At 41.2% G+C, this 19,685-nt stretch overlaps 1 protein-coding gene across 1 annotated transcript in view; it reads right to left on the reverse strand.

Annotated features, from left to right (window-relative positions):
- kcnh5a (potassium voltage-gated channel, subfamily H (eag-related), member 5a) overlaps positions 1-19,685 on the reverse strand; it is a 122,375-nt gene that overhangs the window by 33,176 nt on the left and 69,514 nt on the right. Inside the window, exon 8 of the mRNA XM_038968738.1 lies at positions 6,805-7,004. Coding sequence (XP_038824666.1) covers positions 6,805-7,004 — 200 coding nt within the window. The remainder of the gene's footprint in view (positions 1-6,804; positions 7,005-19,685) is intronic.

Here is a 19,685-nt window from a genome sequence, read left to right on the forward strand (position 1 = left end):
TGGCAATAAAGAAGAGAGAGAAAAGAGGGACCAGTTTAATGTTTTAAATGGGATGCTGTAGTTTTCCAAATTGTTATTATTTTTCTTTGATATGGTGCAATATTCTATTATGCTGTTCAGATTGTATTCGTTTTGAATGGTTAGATTTATATGTACTTTGTTAATATACATTAAAAAGTTAGACTTTAAATGTAAATGTTTAATAGCATCCATTTTCATAACAAACCAATGCATTTTAAATACATTGTGGTTAAGGTAGAGTATGACTTCATTTAATAATTTAATTAGAATTGTTTTAACACCATTCATAGTCAAACTATGGAAAACTGTTTGACTTGAAAAAATACGAAACATATATTTTTTAAAGAGCCGTTTGGGAGCCAAAAGAGCCGTCTCTTTTTGGTAAGCTGAGCCGAAAGAGCCGGAATGCCCATCACTAGTGGTGTCCCAACGCCCTATTAAAATACTTTATTTTGGTGTTTACTTTATTTTGTCAGTTACCTGTAGGTGAAACGGCCTTTAGGTTTTACGTGCCGCATACGTGGAATGAATTTCAGGACACTCTGAGATTAGACTGCCCAGTACCTTTCGGTCATTTCACGGCATTGGTGGGAGACATGTTCACAGAGTAGTGTACATGCTTATAAATTGTTTAGCGCGTTCATGTTTCCCCATATCTAGTAATTCATTTATCCTAAATGTACTGTATATACTGTTGTTCTTTTCCTCTTTTGCCAGTATCATGGGTATTTACTGTGCGCAAGGCACATTTTGTGTTGAGGAAATGTTTGGTCGAGTTGCATTGTGACGCTTTTCAGTTTCATATTTAAATGCAGACATTTACCATTTTGCAATTCACCCAGTGGATGCGATGTTCTGGTGCACATGAACACTTGCTACACTGACGGGGAAGAAGTTTGTTTATTTCCATATTGTAATGTGTGCATCGCAGGTGCGTGGCTCCATAAGTAATACATTTTGCCGTCTGTTGGCCTTCAGAACTATTGTTTTTGAAATGTGTATTCATTAATGTAAAGTATTCCCTTTTTGAGGATAAGCCAGGAATGTTTAAGATGTTTATTTAGACGGAATATGTAAATGTGGGTACAATGTTACATGATTTAATATGTCATATTTGGGTAAAGAGCTCCATGGTTAATGATATGATCCATAGGGAGGAGCCATAGGTATAAAGGTACCTGTTCAACCTGTGAGCAGGAGGGATGTTCTAGCTCTGGTATGTGAGCTGGGTGGGGAGGTTGTCCATAGCCTGGTATACCCTAACCTGATTTAGTTGGTTTGAAAGGGTAGGCCTGATTGAGGCTTAGGGTTTTGATTTATATTCAAAACCTGCATTTTGGTGTTTACTTTATTTTGTCAGTTACCTGTAGGTGAAACGGCCTTTAGGTTTTACGTGCCGCATACATGGAATGAATTTCAGGACACTCTGAGATTAGACTGCCCAGTACCTTTCGGTCATTTCAGGGCATTGGTGGGAGACATGTTCACAGAGTAGTGTACGTGTTTTTTGTAATTTACTTCTGATATCTTGATGGGCTGGGGAAACTGTAGGGGGAAACTGTTTGGTTGATTGCATTTCGTATTAATACTGTATGTGTTTTTTTTTATTCTTCAGGGCTCATTTGTAAAAGAGACTTGGGTATCAATATGACTCTCTGTTGAAATAAAGGTTAAATAAAGTCTGGTGAGTTAGCGGATAAGTCAGGTTGCTGTCAACCAAGTGGTTGTGAGTTAAAATCTGAGGTGAGGTTGAGGTCCCTAGTGTGCTCACTGTTTAGTTGAACATGCACAATGTATGTCATGTTAACAGTGTAATGCAAACCAAAGCTTTCTAAAAAGGCTCCAGTAACCTAATGTTGTAGGAACCTACTGTTAACTTGACAAAAAGACATCACACAAACATTAGCCAGTGATGTTCATATAACCATTAGTCGCTGATGTTCATATGATGTCCTGTCAAAAACATTCTTGCAACTTTCTCTCTCCAAATGTTCTGATATCCATTGTCTGTGACATGGAAGAAACGTTTTTCCAGTGAGATTTTAAAAACACGAATGTGATGTTCCCACAGTAACGTTACCAACGTTACCACAGTAACGTTGTAGACCAAGTTGTAACCTGATTGGAATGTTCCCTAAAGGTTTGGGAGTTTGTCCAAACCACTACTTAACCCTAACTAACTTAACCGCAATAAACCATCCATTTGATTCATTATGACCATTGGCTGTGCCCCACAGTCCCTCGCCAATCCGTAAACTTAATGGAAGTGTACAATATCTACAACCGCTGTTCCATGCGGAATGAGACCATCAGCTGGACAGCACTTTATGTTAAATCAATACCGTCTGTTCTGTTTAATCTACACTCCTTCAGCGTGGCAATAAAGACAATGAATCAGGAAATCAGTCACGTTCTGACTGGTATAATTATGTTTAATAATATAATCATGACCCAAGAGTTGACCTTACTCTGCATTCAGACACGATAAAAGCGGTCCTGTCATGCTTATCAAAGCTGAACCAGCATTACCAACCATATACAGTAGAGTGGGCTATCCTATTCCTGCTCCTATTGCCAGCACAGCGAAATCAATGGCCAAAGCGGCTGTGGAAGCGATAAAAAATAGAACACTGCTGCCTCCACTTATCCAAAGGCATTAAACTTATTTTATGATCATGTTTTGTATTTCTGTTTTGCATTTCGTAGTTGTATATTATGTGTATATTTTTGTAACTACAGGGCTCATCTGTAAGAGAGACCATGATCTAAGCATGACTTCCTGTCAAAACAAAGGTAAAACACTTTTTTTAAAGAATGACTGATTGAATAGATGTAATATGGTCTTAGGTATCTAATAATATTTTTCCACTGTGGGGCGGAGCTAGAATCAAACATTATGTTTTCATGAAAAACCTGGTTCCACATCATTCAAAATAAAGTCAAATCATACTTTATTTGTCACATGCGCCGAATACAACAGGTGTAGGCTTTACCGTGAAATGCTTACTTACATGCCCTTAACCAATAGTGCAGTTCAAGAAGAGTTAAGAAAATATTTACCAAATAAACTAAAGTAAAAAATAATAAAAAGTAACACAATAAAATAACAACGAGGCTATATACAGGGGGAACCAGTACAGAGTCAGTGTACGGGGGTACAGGTAAGTTGAGGTAATTTGTACATGTAGGTACAATTAGAGAGTAGCAGCAGTGTACAAAACAATGTAAATAGTCCGGTGGCCATTTGATTAATTGTTCAGCAGTCTTATGGCTTGGGGGTAGAAGCTGTTCATGAGCCTTTTGGTCCAAGAGTTGGTGCTTGCCGTACCGCTTGCCGTGCGGAAGCAGAGAAAACAGTCTATGACTTGGGTGACTGGAGTCTCTAACAATTTTATGGACTTTCCTCTGACACTGCTTATTATATAGGTCCTGGATGGCAGGAAGCTTGGCCCCAGTGATGTACTGGGCCGTACGCACTACCCTCTGTAGTGCCTTACTGTCAGATGCCGAGCAGTTAACATACCAGGCGGTGATGTAACCGGTCAGGATGGTCTCGATGGTGCAGCTGTAGAACTTTTTGAAGATCTGGGGACACATGCCAAATCTTTTCAGTCTCCTGAGGGGGAAAAGGTGTTGTCGTGCTCTTCACAACTGTCTTTGCGTGTTTGGACCATGATAGTTCATTGGGGATGTGGACACCAAGGAACTTGAATCTCTCGACCCGCTCCACAACGCCTTTTCCTGTAGTCCACGATTAGCTCCTTTGTCTTGCTCACATTGAGGGAGAGGTTGTTGTCATGCCACCACACTGCCAGTTCTCCGACCTCCTCCCTATAGGCTGTCTCATCATTGTCGGTGATCAGGCCTACCACTGTTGTGTCGTCAGCAAACTTAACGATGGTGTTGGAGTTGTGTTTGGCCATGCAGTCGTGGGTGAACAGGGAGTACAGGAGGGAACAAAGTACACACCCCTGAGGGGCCCCAGTGTTGAGGATCAGCGTGGCAGACCTGTTGTTGCCAACCCTTACCACCTGGGGACGGCCCATCAGGAAGTCCAGGATCCAGTTGCAGAGGGAGGTGTTTAGTCCCAGGGTCCTTAGCTTAGTGATGAGCTTCGTGGGCACTATGGTGTTGAACGCTGAGCTGTAGTCAATGAACAGCCTTCTCACATAGGTGTTCCTTTTGTCCAGGTGGGAAAGGGCCGTGTGGAGTGCGATTGAGATTGTGTCATCTGTGGATCTGTTGGGGTGGTATGCGAATTGGAGTGGGTCTAGGGTACCCGGGAGGATGCTGTTGATGTGAGCCATGACCAGCCTTTCAAAGCACTTCATGGCTACCGACGTGAGTGCTACAGGGTGGTAATCATTTAGGCAGGTTACCTTCGCTTCCTTGGGCACAGGGACTATGGTGGTCTGCTTGAAACATGTAGGTATTACAGACTCGGTCAGGGAGAGGTTGAAAATGTCAGTGAAGACACTTGCCAGTTGGTCCGTGCATGCTTTGAGTACACATCCTGGTAATCTGTCTGGCCCTGTGTTTTTGTGAATGTTGACCTGTTTAAAAGTCTTGCTCACATCGGCTACCGAGAGCATTATCACACAGTCATCCAGAACAGCTGGTGCTTTTGTGCATGCTTCAGTGTTGCTTGCTTCGAAGCGAGCATAAAAGGCAATTAGCTCATCTGGTAGGCTCACGTCACTGGGCAGCTCGCGTCTGGGTTTCCCTTTGTAGTCCGTAATAGTTTTCAAGTCCTGCCACATCCGACGAGCATCAGAACCGGTGTAGTAGGATTCAATCTTATCCCTGTATTGACGATTTGCTTGTTGATGGTTCGTCTGAGGGCATAGCGGGATTTCTTACAAGCGTCCAAATTAGTGTCCCGCTCCTTGAAAGCGGCAGCTCTAGCCTTTAGCTCGATGCTGATGTTGCCTGTAATACATGGCTTCTGGTTGGGATATGTGCGTATGGTCACTGTGGGGACGACGTCGTCGATGCACATATTGATGAAGCCGATGACTAAGGTGGTATACTCCTCAATGCCATTGGATGAATCCCGGAACATAGTCAAGTCTGTGCTAGCAAAACAGTCCTGTAGCGTAGCATCTGCGTCATCTGACCACTTCTGTATTGAGCGAGTCACTGGTACTTCCTCCTTTAGTTTTGATGTAAGCAGGAATCAGGAGGATATAATTATGGTCAGATTTGCCAAATGGAGGGCGGTAGAGAGCTTTGTATGCATCTCTGTCTGTGGAGTAAAGGTGGTCTAGAGTTTTTTTAACTCTGGTTGCACATGTGACATGCTGGTACAAATTTGGTAAAACTGATTTAAGTTTGCCTGCATTAAAGTCCCCGGCCACTAGGAACGCCGCTTCTGGATGAGCATTTTCTTGTTTGCTTATAGCCTTATAGAGTTGGTTGATTGCGGTCTTAGTGCCAGCATCGGTCTGTGGTGGTAAATAGATGGCTACGAATAATATAGATTAAAACTCTCTTGGTAGATAGTGTGGTCTACAGCTTATCATAAGGTACAGGCGAGCAATACCTCAAGACTTCTTTAATATTATACATTGCGCACCAGCTGTTATTGACAAATAGACCCCCAACCCTCGTCTTACCAGACGTAGCTTCTTCTCTGTTCTGCCGGTGCATGGAAAATCCCGCCAGCTCTATATTTTCCGTGTCGTCATTCACAACTCAGTGAAACATAAGATATTACAGTTTTTAATGTCCCGATGGTAGGATAATCGTAAGTCATCAATTTTATTTTCCAATGATTGCATGTTAGCCAGTAGAACGGATGGCAGTGGGAGTTTACTCACTCGCCTACGGATTCTCAGAAGGCAGCTCGACCTGCGCCCCCTTTTCCTCTGTCTTTTCTTCATGCAAATGACGGGGATTTGGGCCTGTTCCCGGGAAAGCAGTATATCCTTCTCGTTAGAGGAAAAAGCTTCTTCCAGTTCGTGGTGAGTAATCACTGTTCTGATGGCCAGAAGGTATTTTCTGTCATAAGAGACAGTAGCAGGAACATTATGTACCAAATAAGTTAAAAAAACAAGTAAAAAGTAAAAACGAACAAATTACACAGTTGGTTAGGAGCATGTAAAACGTCAGCCATCCTCTTCGGCACCATCTTACTTGTATGTAAAAGCAACCAGTACATACAGGGATACAAGCTTAAACTGGTATTCAAAGGCTGTGCTAAGACAGGCAGCCACAATTCTGACATTTTTTCCACTAATTGGTCTTTTGACCAACTACATTCCCAAGACTGTTGTAATTTTACCCACTACAAAATCTACACCTTGAGCAGGAATTAGATGGGCAGTGTTCAGCCATAGTCTTTGCATATTACTTTCACAGTGGAGACCGCCCTCGATGAGGCTTAAGGTAAAGTATGTGAAATACATTTACATTTACATTTAAGTCATTTAGCAGACGCTCTTATCCAGAGCGACTTACAAGTACATACATTCATACTTTTTTTTTTTTTACCATAACCATGGTTGCAGAGGAAAACCATGCATCAGCATAACTTTTTCCAAGACTGCTCCAACAATTACTTAGTTCTAAGTCCCATTCCTTGTAAAGGAAATAAAAAAAAAGGACCAACAAATGAGGCTGTGAGTCCCATTAAGATGCCACCAATGTGCCAGTTTCAATGTTGGTATCACAGTGGAAATCTCAGATTCTGTACTGTCACAAACTAAATCTCTCTACACAAGACCCTGAAACAGAGACAGGAGATCTAGGACTGAAAGAGCAATATGGTTTCTGCCCACTTACCCTATCTGTGTCAATGCCCTTGGACATGGCCCAAGTAGAGACGATGTAATCCATGACCCTCTCGCTCAGCCCCTTTGGCACCTGGTAAAGTTTGAGAAAGTCACGCACATTGTTGAGCATCTCGTGGTAGCGGTTAGTGTTGGTGTACATCTGCTGGAAGATGGTGGTGACGTTCCCAAAAATGGTGGCATACAGTAAGGCTGGAACACAAATAGGCAGAGGGAGGGGTTATTAGCGACATGCATTGCAAGAATAGAGTGGTGTGTGCTTGAGTGTTCCAATGCTAACAGGAGTGCTGCTTACATAGGTGGTAGTGAAGCCATTTGTAGTATATATAAACATGTCAGCACATTAAGTAATCATGGGTTATGGCACTTAGCTCAGTCGTTACTGTAAGAGGAAGACTAGCCTATAAATAAATACATTTACTTTGGTTTTGGGATCATAATTTGTCTGTAAGGGCTGGAGTTGGCTGGAGTTGGCCTAGCTCAGGCCTAAAGTCATCGGCCACTAAAGGCCAGGCTTTAGTTTTTAGGCCCAATCAAAACTCTACTCCACTTTTGATTGGCTAATTGTATGTAAAAGGAACCAATACATACAGGGATACAAGCTCAGACTGGTATTCAAAGGCTGCGTTTAGACAGACAGCAAAAATTCTGATATTTTTCTCCACTAATTGGTCTTTTGACCCACCACATTAGATATTTTCACATCAGATCTTTTTCAAAGCTGATCAGATTGGTCATAAGATCAATTAGTGAAGAAATATCAGAATTGGGTTGCCTATCAATACGCAGCCAAACAAACTGTAACAACTGACATCGAACTGCACTTGACTATTACAGGCAATTTCCCTGACATTTGTGGAGATACGATTCTAGGTAAACAGAGGACGGCTCAAGCATCAATTACTTTTAAAAATCAGGTGCAGTGTGGTTTGCGTATTGTGGTTCGTTTGAATCCCGACTTAATGTATTCCTCCCACAGCCAAAATGACTAGCTTTGCTTCATGTCTGCCTGTAAAACTGTTTTAGTTAACCTTTATTTAACTAGGCAAGTCAGTTAAGAACAAATTCTTATTTACAATGATCCCCTGATCCCTGAAACCTTCCCACAACGTTCTGGGAATGGTGCGGGATAGTTGTTTGGCTTTGGAACATTCTCAGCACATTTAAGGAACATGAAGGAAACATACTTTTCTTGGTATTTTATTACTTCAACAGAACGTTTCCTAAAAGTTCAAGCATGGTTACATTTCAATGACATTTTTGGTAATGTTCTAGGAACATTCTCCAACTCATTTGACATTGGGAATATTCTTAAATAGTTCAGAGAACATTAAGAATCGAAGTTCTTCTGTGGGAATTTCAGTACTTCAGCCTAACGTTCTTCAGTACTTCAGCCTAACGTTCTTCAGTACTTCAGCATAACGTTCTTCAGTACTTCAGCATAACGTTCTTCAGTACTTCAGCCTAACGTTCTTCAGTACTTCAGCATAACGTTCTTCAGTACTTCAGCCTAACGTTCTTCAGTACTTCAGCCTAACGTTCTTCAGTACTTCAGCCAAACGTTCTTCAGTACTTCAGCCTAACGTTCTTCAGTACTTCAGCCTAACGTTCTTCAGTACTTCAGCCTAACGTTCTTCAGTACTTCAGCATAACGTTCTTCAGTACTTCAGCATAACGTTCTTCAGTACTTCAGCATAACGTTCTTCACTATTTCAGCATAACGTTCTTCAGTACTTCAGCATAACGTTCTACAGTACTTCAGCCTAACGTTCTTCAGTACTTCAGCCTAACGTTCTATTTAAAGTTATGCTCTCAAATTGTTCTTACATTAAGAAACAACGTTCTTCTTTGGGAATTTCAGAGAACGTTCTAAGAATGTTATTTAAAAACATACATTCCGTTCTCAATGTCAACAAAACTCACTCTATCCTCTATCTTGTTAAGTGTGTTCAGGTGTGTTGGCCATGCCCACTAACTGGACACACATGATCTTAATGAGCATGTGTTTCCTTTGAAATGGGGTCTGTTTGAATAGACTAAAATGAACAGCTTTTCAGAGGAAAAAAACGCCATTGCATGCTAGCGCCATCCTGGTGGCGCAGTGGACTGATTCCATGGATAGAGAACAGAAGAGCATTTTGTCGAATCTCACTGACGCCGTGTGTTTGGAGTTAAAAACAGTTAACCTAAGCTAGCAGTATTATTGAAACATTCAGAGGAAGTTATTAAAAAACCTCACAACATTTTGAGAATGTTCTCAAAAAGTTATTTAACTACCTTCAAATAACCTATAATTTCGGTTCTCAGAACGTTAATATAACCTCCCAGGAAAACATTCAGGGAACCATAGTAACCTCCCTGCAACCTAAAAATGTACGTTCCCAGAACAAGCTAAATTTAAACTTCTGTTCTCAGAACATTTAAAAAAAATGTTCAGTTTAACCAGTCAGGAAACGTATGGCTTCAATCCCAGAACTAATGGGAAATCAAAAATGTACGTTCCCACAACCTCCAAGGAACCAAATGTGATAGCTGGGCATTGTTGTCTATTTGCACATCCATCGTAATAAGAAGCAGAAGACACAATAACAAACTGCCTCCAATTACATGAGCTAAAATGAGTCAGTAGTGCATTTGCAAGCCTTGAGCATAAATAAACCTCTTGGGGAACTGTATTTTAAATAGACAACAATTAGCTTTTCCATTACACTCTGTTACTCCCCTGTGAAGTACAAACAAGTAGCCGTTAGATATAGACATGTTCTAATATGGAATGCACATTTGCTCAGCAGGAATAGTGCATGCTGGAAGTTGCAATGACCCAAATGAGTCAGTTAGTATTGCTTATCATGAATTCTATCCACTCTGGGGAAAGAGGATAACCTCTACTCTGTTCTTTGGGTGGTTTATCTATCTAACTTGAGGAGACTATGTTCATTCATCACATCTAGGCCTGCAGGCAGCCAGGCACAATCCACTTCTGCACCTTATTTTCTCCTATCTTTCTTTCCTCCTCTTTCCACCCTCACATCTTGCCAGGCCGTCATTGTAAATAAGAATTTGTTCCGAACTGACATGCCTGGTTAAATGCAATGCCGATGACAACTGCTCTGTGGATTGCTATACATTTGTAATGCTTCTGACATGGGGGATGATAGGTTATTAATGTGCTTGCTGAAGGAAAGACCACTCTAGATTTCTTACATATTTTTGTTATTATTATTCTGCCCGCTCTAGCGCTTAAACTATTTAAGCTATAAACATGAAACCAACTTTTAAATGTGCAGATGGCCCCAGCTTAGATTGTTTAAGAAAATATTTTTGATAGCCTTTCTAAATGTTAAAAAACTTTACATTTGTAAATTCTTAATTAATTGATATAATTCGTACTAATAACCCATCATAAATACATGCCTAGGGGGTTCTTTGCTTATGATCTCAGTGATCACTGCCCCTATAGTGTGTATTAGAGACACTATGCAAAAAAAATCTGAACCTTGTCTAATAAAGAATAACACTAAAATGTTGCTAGTTTTGTTGCCACACCCCTATTTATTAACTTTTTAAGGCTTAGGTAATTTGAGGTAAAACAGGCTTTAGTTTTTATGCGCCGTACACTTGGAACAAATTTCAGAATAACCTACGTTTGGACGCTCTTGTGCCTTTTAGGCATTTTAGGGTATTGGTAAAGGAACTGTGCTCCGACACATGTACGTGTTTAATAAAAAAAAAAAATGTATTTATGTATTGTTGCAGTTCTCATGCTTCTGCCTTTGTTTGTTGTAATTTGTATCACTAGTTCCTTATTATGTACCTAATATTTTCTTATTTTTTTTGTGAAGCAGGGCTCCTTTAAAGTATAATTTTAAAGTATAATTTTAATGCTGTGGATCAGGGTGAACATTACACACAGATTGAGAAGACATGCTAAAATTGCCTTCTCTTGGCTGGACTGGCATATGACTTACTGATCTGAACCGGCAGAATTACATTCATCCTGCTTTCTTGTAGTTTCAATTCTATTCCCATTCCAAGTCAATAACACACTCTCATCACAGTGCAGTAACTGGCTCCCTGAGGCAATGGAAACTAAAGCACCACAGTCTCAGATTATTGTGCAATTGCTCTGTAATGGCGGATGATTTGTATGGATTGCAGTGGAACTCCTAATACATTGGTGGAGAGTCTTTCGGCACGCCAGTAAAAGTACTCATATCTGCCTTGGACAGACCTCAAGTGGTCCATCAGTAGACGACAAGTGATTGCTTTGAGAATAGAGGCTGTGCTGACTAGCCTGCAGCATCCTGTCTTACTCACAAAGAATGAGCATCCTTTTAGATTTTGTCAAATGTATTACTCTTTCCGTGAGACCAGAGTGACCAGAGTGACCATGTGACTATAAACTCCAAGAAACTAATGTTCTAATGTAGATGAACCTTGGGAATTTGGGGTAAAGAATAGATTTGGTAAAAGGCTCTACTCTTTATGTGAGACCGGAGACCTGTGTCTAGAAACTCCAAGAAACCATTGTTGTAAGAGAACCATGGAAATGTGTAAATGTAAATGTTGCAGTGGGTATTGATGTGTAGATAGACCTGAAATAGTCAATAGTTCAGTGGGGGATGGTGAGGAAATTGGGTAATAACCTGTCATAATATGATCATAACACTGTCATGACACATATATTTAGACCTGTTGTGACATATATTGCGTTATTTCATGGCTGGTTATGACCAATACATAAGATTGTAAAAAGCGCAGCGGTCTAAGAGGTGTCACCACAGATCCGGGTTCGATCCCGGGCTGTGTCACAGCCGGCCACGACCGGGAGACCCATGAGGCGGCGCACAATTGGCCCAGTGGCATCCGGGTTAGAGGAGGGTTTTGTCCCATCGCGCTCTAGCTACTCCTTCTGGCGGCTTGTGGCGCATGCACACTGACTTTGGGTCGCCTTCTGTACGGTGTTTCCTCCGACACATTGGTACGGCTGGCTTCCGTGTTAAGCGAGCAGTGTGTCAAGAAGCAATGCGGTTTGGCGGGGTCGTGTTTCGAAGGACGCATGGCTCTCGACCTTTGCCTCTCCCGAGTCCATACGGGAGTTGTAGCGATAGGACAAGACTGTAACTATCAATTGGATATCACACAATTGGGGAGAAAAAGGATAAAAAATAAAAATAACAAATACATTTTTAAAAAGTGTAAAAAGCAACAAAACCTACCACAGTAGTTATTTTATGGCTGGTTATGACACCTACATAAAAGTATCAAAACTTACCACATAAGACAAAACATTCCATTACACCATAGCCTATAGGGTTCTGAAATTGGCCATATTAAATCATTATTGTACAGTGCATTCAGAAAGTAATCAGAACCCTTCCATTGTTCGATATTTTGTTATGTTACAGCCTTATTCTAAAATTGATTAAATAAAAACATTTCCTCATCAATCTACACACAATACCCCATAATGACAAAGCGAAAACAGTTTTTTAGATTTTTTAAATAAAAAAACTAACTGAAATACCTTATTTACATAAGTATTCAGACCCTTTGCTATGAGACTTGAAATTGAGCTCAGGTGTATCCTGTTTCCAGTGATCATCCTTGAGATGTTTCTACAACTTGATTGGAGTCCACCTGTGGTAAATTAAATTGATTGGACATGGACAGAAACACCTGTCTATATAAGGTCCCACAGTTGACAGTGCATGTCAGAGCAAAAACCAAGCCATGAGGTCAAAGGAATTGTCCGTAGAGCGCCGAGACAGAATTGTGTCGAGTCACAGATCTGGGGAAGGGTACCAAAAAATGTCTGCAGCATTGAATGTCCCCAAAAACACGGGGGCCTTCATCATTCTTAAATAGAAGAAGTTTGGAACCACCAAGACTCTTTCTAGAGCTGGCCGCCCTGCCAAACTGAGCAATCGGGGGGAGCAATCAGAGTGAACCCAATGGTCACTCTGACAGAGCTCCAGAGTGCCTCTGTGGAGATGGGAGAACCTTCCAGAAGGACATCCATCTCTGCAGCACTCCACCAATCAGACGTTTATGGTAGGGTGGCCAGACGGAAGTCACTCCTCAGTAAAAGGCACATGACAGCCCGCTTGGAGTTTGCCAAAAGGCGCCTAAGGACTCTCAGACCATGACAAACAAGATTCTCTGGTCTGATGAAACCAAGATTGAACTCTTTGGCCTGAATGCCAAGCGTTGTGTTTGGAGGAAACCTGACACCATCCCTACCATGGAGCATGGTGGTGGCAGCATCGAGGGAAAGATGAACGGAACAGTTAAAAGAGATCCTTGATGAAAACCTGCTCCAGAGCGCTCAGGACCTCAGACTGGGGCAAAGATTCGCCTTCCAACAGGACAACGACCCTAAGCACACAGCCAAGACAATGCAGGAGTGGCTTCGGGACAGGCCCAGCCAGAGCCCAGACTTGAACCCAATCAACATCTCTGGAGAGACCTGAAAATAGCTGTGGAGCGACGTTCCCCATCCAACCTGACAGAGCTGGAGAGGATCTGCAGAGAAGAATGGAAGAAACTCCCCAAATACAGGTGCGCCAAGCTTGTAGCGTCACACCTAAGAAGACTCAAAGCTGTAATCGCTGCCAAAGGTGCTTCAACAAAGTACTGAGTAAAGGGTCTGAATACTTATGTAAATGTGATAGTTTTTTATTTGCAATAAATTAGCAAACATTTCTAAAAACCTGTTTTTGCTTTGTCATTATGGGGTATTGTGTGGAGATTGATGAGATTTTTTTTTTTAATCAATCAAAAATGTGGAAAAAGTCAAGGGGTCTGAATACTTTCCAAATGCACTGTAATTGCGCACACATTAATGTCACACATGCACGTACCCCAATGCTCTGTTTCTGATGGCTGGGATGAATGCAAGAGCAGATTTCAGGAGCAGGACAAGACACCCTCTTTTTGACTGACGACTGATATAAGGGCATGTACGTGATAGACCTATCTGGCTTATATGATTATGATGGTCAAAATGCTTCTTGACAGTGTCATAAAGGGCATGTTCTTAGTCAAAGTAAAGTGACACAGGATGGTCATAATGCTTTTCACAAGTTATAAAAAATATGATGGAGAAAAAAAACATGACTGTAAAGAATTTTTGACAACAACAACAAAGTTCTTAAGAAAAAACTTTCAAATGAAAGGAAACTTCTTGACAGGGAAAAAATTGAATACATGTGGGTTTTGACACTCTCTTGTAGGTGTCATAACCAGCCAATAAATACTGCAATACATGTCATAACAGGTGTAAATATATGAGTCATGACAGTGTTATGACAGGTTATGACAATTTATGCTACTGTTATGACATGGTTATGACCGTGTCATAACGTGTTATGACTCTCGGTGTCAAGTAAAGTGTTACCGGAAGTTGATCAAAACCAATGGCCAAACAACCTGGAGATGCATTACCCAACATTAAAAGGTTCAATATGTTGAAATTGCTCCGCCATTAACTGGTTTCTAAAATTCTAAAATGTTCGCCATATTTCAGGTTATGTTAATAAAAAACAAGCAATGTACAGAGTAGAGCAGGGGTTCTAAGAATTTTGGGCTTGGTGGGCCAAAATATAATCCGAGTGGTGGGCTGCGAGCCAAATAAATAGACATTTTGTATTTAGTAATATAAAAAGGTAAACAATAACTTTTTAGGGTCTTTAAACAATACCTTTTTAGTAAGAAATCATAAAGTCACACTTCAAACAATCAAATTGTAGCCATATAACTTAACACATAAAAACAAATTGAGTACCAGTATTAAAGATACAATGTAAAAAATGTAACCATTGTGGCACAGAAACTGCAACCACGTTTCTATGTTCATAAGGCTAATAACTTAATATGTTTCAAATGACTTGAATATAGAAAAGGTGTAACAATTTGTATTAGCAGCAGTAAGTCACTGAAATGCATCAGAAAGGTATTGGAAAGTTCAGGAAAAAAATAATGGAAGCTCATCGGGCAGAAGCGACTCTAGACTTTTGGGGGCCCTAAGCAAGATTTGGTTGGTTAGTGAAAGTAAAAAGATGCAAAAACAAAACTTAAGAAGGGGAAGCATAGAAATAGCACATATAGAATGGATCTACCGCGTATCAGACTTGCTTTCAATGAGAATGATAGATCTATAATTCCCAATTACTGTATATCTGAATTATATTGGGCCGCGCACAAAGCAACATAATGCAGCTTTTGCAAGTTAACGTCCGCGTTCCAGACCATCTGCAAAGCTGCACAGTTAACTAATGATTGAATGAAGTCATCTAGATCAGAGGTTCCCAACTTTCTATTTTCCGGGGACCACCAAATCATCGTCAAAAGCTCATTAAGACCACCATTCGCAGAGTCAAATAATTTCATTACATAAAATGTCTTGCCTATCAAATGTATAGTCAATTTTATCAGTGAATGTAACAAAACTATTATTATTATAAACAATTGGCATTGCGAAAAGTATTGTAAAATTGCTTCTAATACCAATAATACTACCAACAATTATTATTGTTTGATGAAAAACAATCTATTAAAAAGAAGAATTTGCGGACCACAGGTTGAAAACCACTGATCTAGATTGCAGTTGGGCATCAGACTGCAATGCCATATTGATGTGGTAACTGACATGTTAAACACTTATCCAGGCATTATGAGAGTTGGGGCACGACTGCAATGTAGGTAGAAACGACCTGATCTTTTGAGTGGATCAGGGCTTCAAATCAAATGGACCTCTGTCCTTCTCGGGGCTATATTTATGTGCAGAGTAGTGGGCTGTTCAATGTATAGCTAATGAAATGGGTGGGTTGAAACTCCCTCCTCTCCACCCAGAACATTCCAGCCCCTGGCCTCAGACAGCTCCTGTTGTCTAACTCTTCAGTATTCAACTTCCCCTTTCAGTCATTTAATAGACAGCAGTCCTTACACCGCTGTCTAATTCCGTCCCATCAGGCATGAAGCATGAATCCAATCATGCCACTGAGAGCTGGAATGTGGCAAGTCACAAGGGACCCAGGGGAACTACTGGTGTCTGGGTCAGTGTGGTGATGATTGCCTGATAGCGTGCTGCATACATGTCCAGAGAATTCAGCGTCACTGTGACCCACCTTGGCAGGCAGGGCAAGAGAACATAAATATAAAGAAAATAAAGTGGGAAATTGCTCAGAAGTGCAGACAGTGAAGGTTAGAAGGTGCAATGTGAGAATGATGTGGAGAGAAAAAAAAATATTACATTGTACAAAATCTTGAAGAAGCTATGTCTCAACACTGACAGAATTGCCAAGTAGGTTAAAATTTGATTGACGCATTTCACGACGTGGCCCTTTTGGGGTGTATATCGTGGCTCCCCCCTCTCTCACTCTCTCTCCCACATCAGGTTTTTACAAAGGTCATAAATTCCTGCTAGAAATGTTCTCTCTTCCCTGCCATGGAGTATGGAGGGAGAGAGCCTATGGAGAACAAAGAGCTCCTCTTTAGAAACTCCTAATCCCCAAAATGGGAGAATTAAACAATATTTATATTTTTGAGAATGTGGGAATGGTCCGTGGACACTTAAGGGACAGTCATGTCGAGTGTGTTTCATTTGGTGATCTCATAAAGGACAGGAAACACATATAACTATATCTCCTAAAGTGTACATTTCCCAGCTGTCAGTTTTACTTTTGAATGTTGTATAAGATGGATGAATAAGTATAAGTATACTTTTGAAAAGATATCAATGTGATTTAGTCTTCTAAATGAGAATTGGTTGTTTTATGTTAACTAATGCACAGTTCAGACTGCAGCTGAGTAAATACTTTAGTCTGGTAAATGCATCCGATTCTAAGAAGATTTCCGAATGGTACTCTGAAGTAACTATTCTAACAACCTTCGACTTTGATCTCTTATGAACACAACCAGCGACTTTCTATCGACTCTCTCCAGCAGACGGACTGGCGACCACAGAGAGAGACAACAAGACAGACTCGTAAATATGTAAATTGCTATTTAATTGCTATTTATTTTCGAATGAGTGGTCGTTCATGTAAGGTATTAGCTATTTCTATGAGTGTAGTTATCAGCTATGAGTTTCCCGCTCTTGAGCGGTCCACACCCCATTTCCTTTGTCTACCAAGCCGTCATATCGGTTTCATCCGCCAGGGACTTTTTCTTTGTATCATGTAATACCCCATGTATGAACTAATTGTGTGTGTTTTCATGTATTTCTGTGACTTGATTAGTGAGTTAATAAATAAATAAATAAACCAATTTGTATATAGCTGATTCATAATTTATGCTAGGTTTCGTACAGATATCCAGGGTTCGCGTCATTCAGTAATGAGAACTGATGAGGTAATAACAATTCATTAATAATCGACTGTGTGATATGATATGAAAATATCTGAAGAGTTATATTCAGGAAATTGACACTCTATAAACAACATTTTTCCGTGGTGCCCCGACTTCCTAGTTAATTAAAGTTACATGATTAGTTTAATAACTTAATTAAATTATACATAGAGAATTGAGTTGATAATATAGTCTTCACATTTAATGATAGTCACGTGATAGTAAAATAAATCCCCATCAAAATCCATCTGTTTAGGGCCTCCCGAGTGGCTCAGTGGCACTAGAGATTCTGGGTTCGAGTCCAGGCTCTGTCGCAGCCGGCCACGAGGCATACATGACAGAAGTTCGCAATTCTAAAACCAAAGTTTGCAGGCAAAACCTTTGCAGTGGTTTTAGTTAAGGTACACTACATGACCAAAAGTATGTGGTCACTTGCTCGTTGAACTTTTCATTCCAAAATCATGGGCATTAATATGGAGTTGGTCCCCCCTTTGCTGCTATAACAGCCTCCACTCTTCTGGGAAAGCTTTCCACTAGATGTTGGAACATTGCTTCGGGAACTTGCTTCCATTCAGCCACAAGAACATTAGTGAGTTTAGCCGATTAGGCCTGGCTCGCAGTCAGTGTTCCAATTCATCCAAAAGGTGTTCGATGGGGTTGAGGTCAGGGCTCTAAGCAGGCCAGTCTCGACAAACCATTTCTGTATGGACCTCGCTTTGTGCACGGTGGCAATGTCATGCTGAAACAGTAAAAGGCCTTCCCCAAACTGCTGCCACAAAGTTGGAAGCACAGAATTGTCTAGAATGTCATTGTATGCAGTAGTGTTATGATTTCCCTTCACTGGAACGAAGGGGCCTAGCCCAAACCATGAAACACGAACCACCCTAAGATCATTATTCCGCCTCCACCAAACTTTAGAGTTGGCACTATGCATTGGGGCAGGTAGCGTTCTCCTGGCATCTGCCAAACCCAGATTAGTCCGTCGGATTGCCAGATGGTGAAGCGTGATTCATCACTCCAGAGAACGCGTTTCCACTGCTCCAGAGTTCAATGGCAGCGAGCTTTACACCACTACAGCCGACGCTTGGCATTGCGCATGGTGATCTTAGGCTTGTGTACGGCTGTTCGGCCATGGAAACCCATTTCATGAAGCTCCCGACGAACAGTTCTTGTGCCGATGTTGCTTCTAGAGGCAGTTTAGCTGAATCCACTCATTTGAAGGGGTGTCCACATACTATTCTATATAAAGTGTTGTTGATGCATTAAAAACAACCACCATCATGCAAGCTACTAGTCTGTATTTTATTAAAGTGAACAAAGTAGTGATGTTGGCAGTGACGTAGTTTCCTCTATGCCAAAATAGTCCATACTTGAAACCAGACTGTAGTCACTACATCTGCGGACGAAGGTGGCAGAGCTACAGCGGTGTTTGTCAGATCAGGAGACATCCCGAAAATTGGTCTTCTCATGAAAAAGTCTGTAGGTCTGAATGGTTTGAGCTAATATGACCCCTCTATGTAAAGATGACAAACACGATGTTGTTCTCTGTTTTGCTTTAAAACCCCCACAGGTGTTATGAAACTCATCTGAAGGTAACCTGGTACCGGGCCGAAAAATCTATAGAATTGAATAGGGCATTTCCACGTCAAAGCTAACATACGGGTCAAAACATACCTTCTTTTTAATTTTTTTTACCCCCTTTTCTCCCCAATTTCATGGTATCCAATTGTTAGTAATTACTATCTTGTCTCATCGCTACAACTCCCGTACGGGCTCGGGAGAGACGAAGGTCGAAAGCCATGCGTCCTCCGAAACACAACCCAACCAAGCCGCACTGCTTCTTAACACAGCGCGCCTCCAACCCGGAAGCCAGCCGCACCAATGTGTCAGAGGAAACACCGTGCACCTGGCTGCCTTGGCTAGCGCGCACTGCACCCAGCCCGCCACAGGAGTGCGATGAGACAAGGATATCCCTACCGGCCAAACCCTCCCTAACCCAGACGATACTAGGCCAATTGTGCGTCGCCCCACTGACCTCCAGGTCGCGGCCGGCTGCGTCAGAGCCTGGGCGCGAACCCAGAGTCTCTGGTGGCACAGCTAGCGCTGCGATGCAGTGCTCTAGACCACTGCGCCACCCGGGAGGCCTCAAAACATACCTTCTTTTGATACATTTTTTGACTATCTGATTTCCATGCATGAATCTGTTATTCAATGTATTTTTATGGGCTAATAGCAGTAAGGCCAAATGAAATGTTTCATCAAATATGTTTTATATATTTGTGTTTGATACCTACAGGGGTCCTAAAATTCTAAATCAAATAGCTAAATTATCCTTGGTATGACCATCTTAAAACAATTCCATATGTTAGCTTAGTAGAAACTCAGCCCAGGACCCTTAGACTAGGGGGTTCATTTTACTTATTAGATCTCAGGTCATAGGTAGCCTAGTGGCAGGTAGCCTAGTGGTTAGAGCGTTGGACTAGTAACCAAAAGGTTGCATAGATTGAATCCCCGAGCTGACAA

The sequence above is a fragment of the Salvelinus namaycush genome, chromosome 29 (assembly GCF_016432855.1).
Source record: "Salvelinus namaycush isolate Seneca chromosome 29, SaNama_1.0, whole genome shotgun sequence".
NCBI lineage: Eukaryota > Metazoa > Chordata > Actinopteri > Salmoniformes > Salmonidae > Salvelinus > Salvelinus namaycush.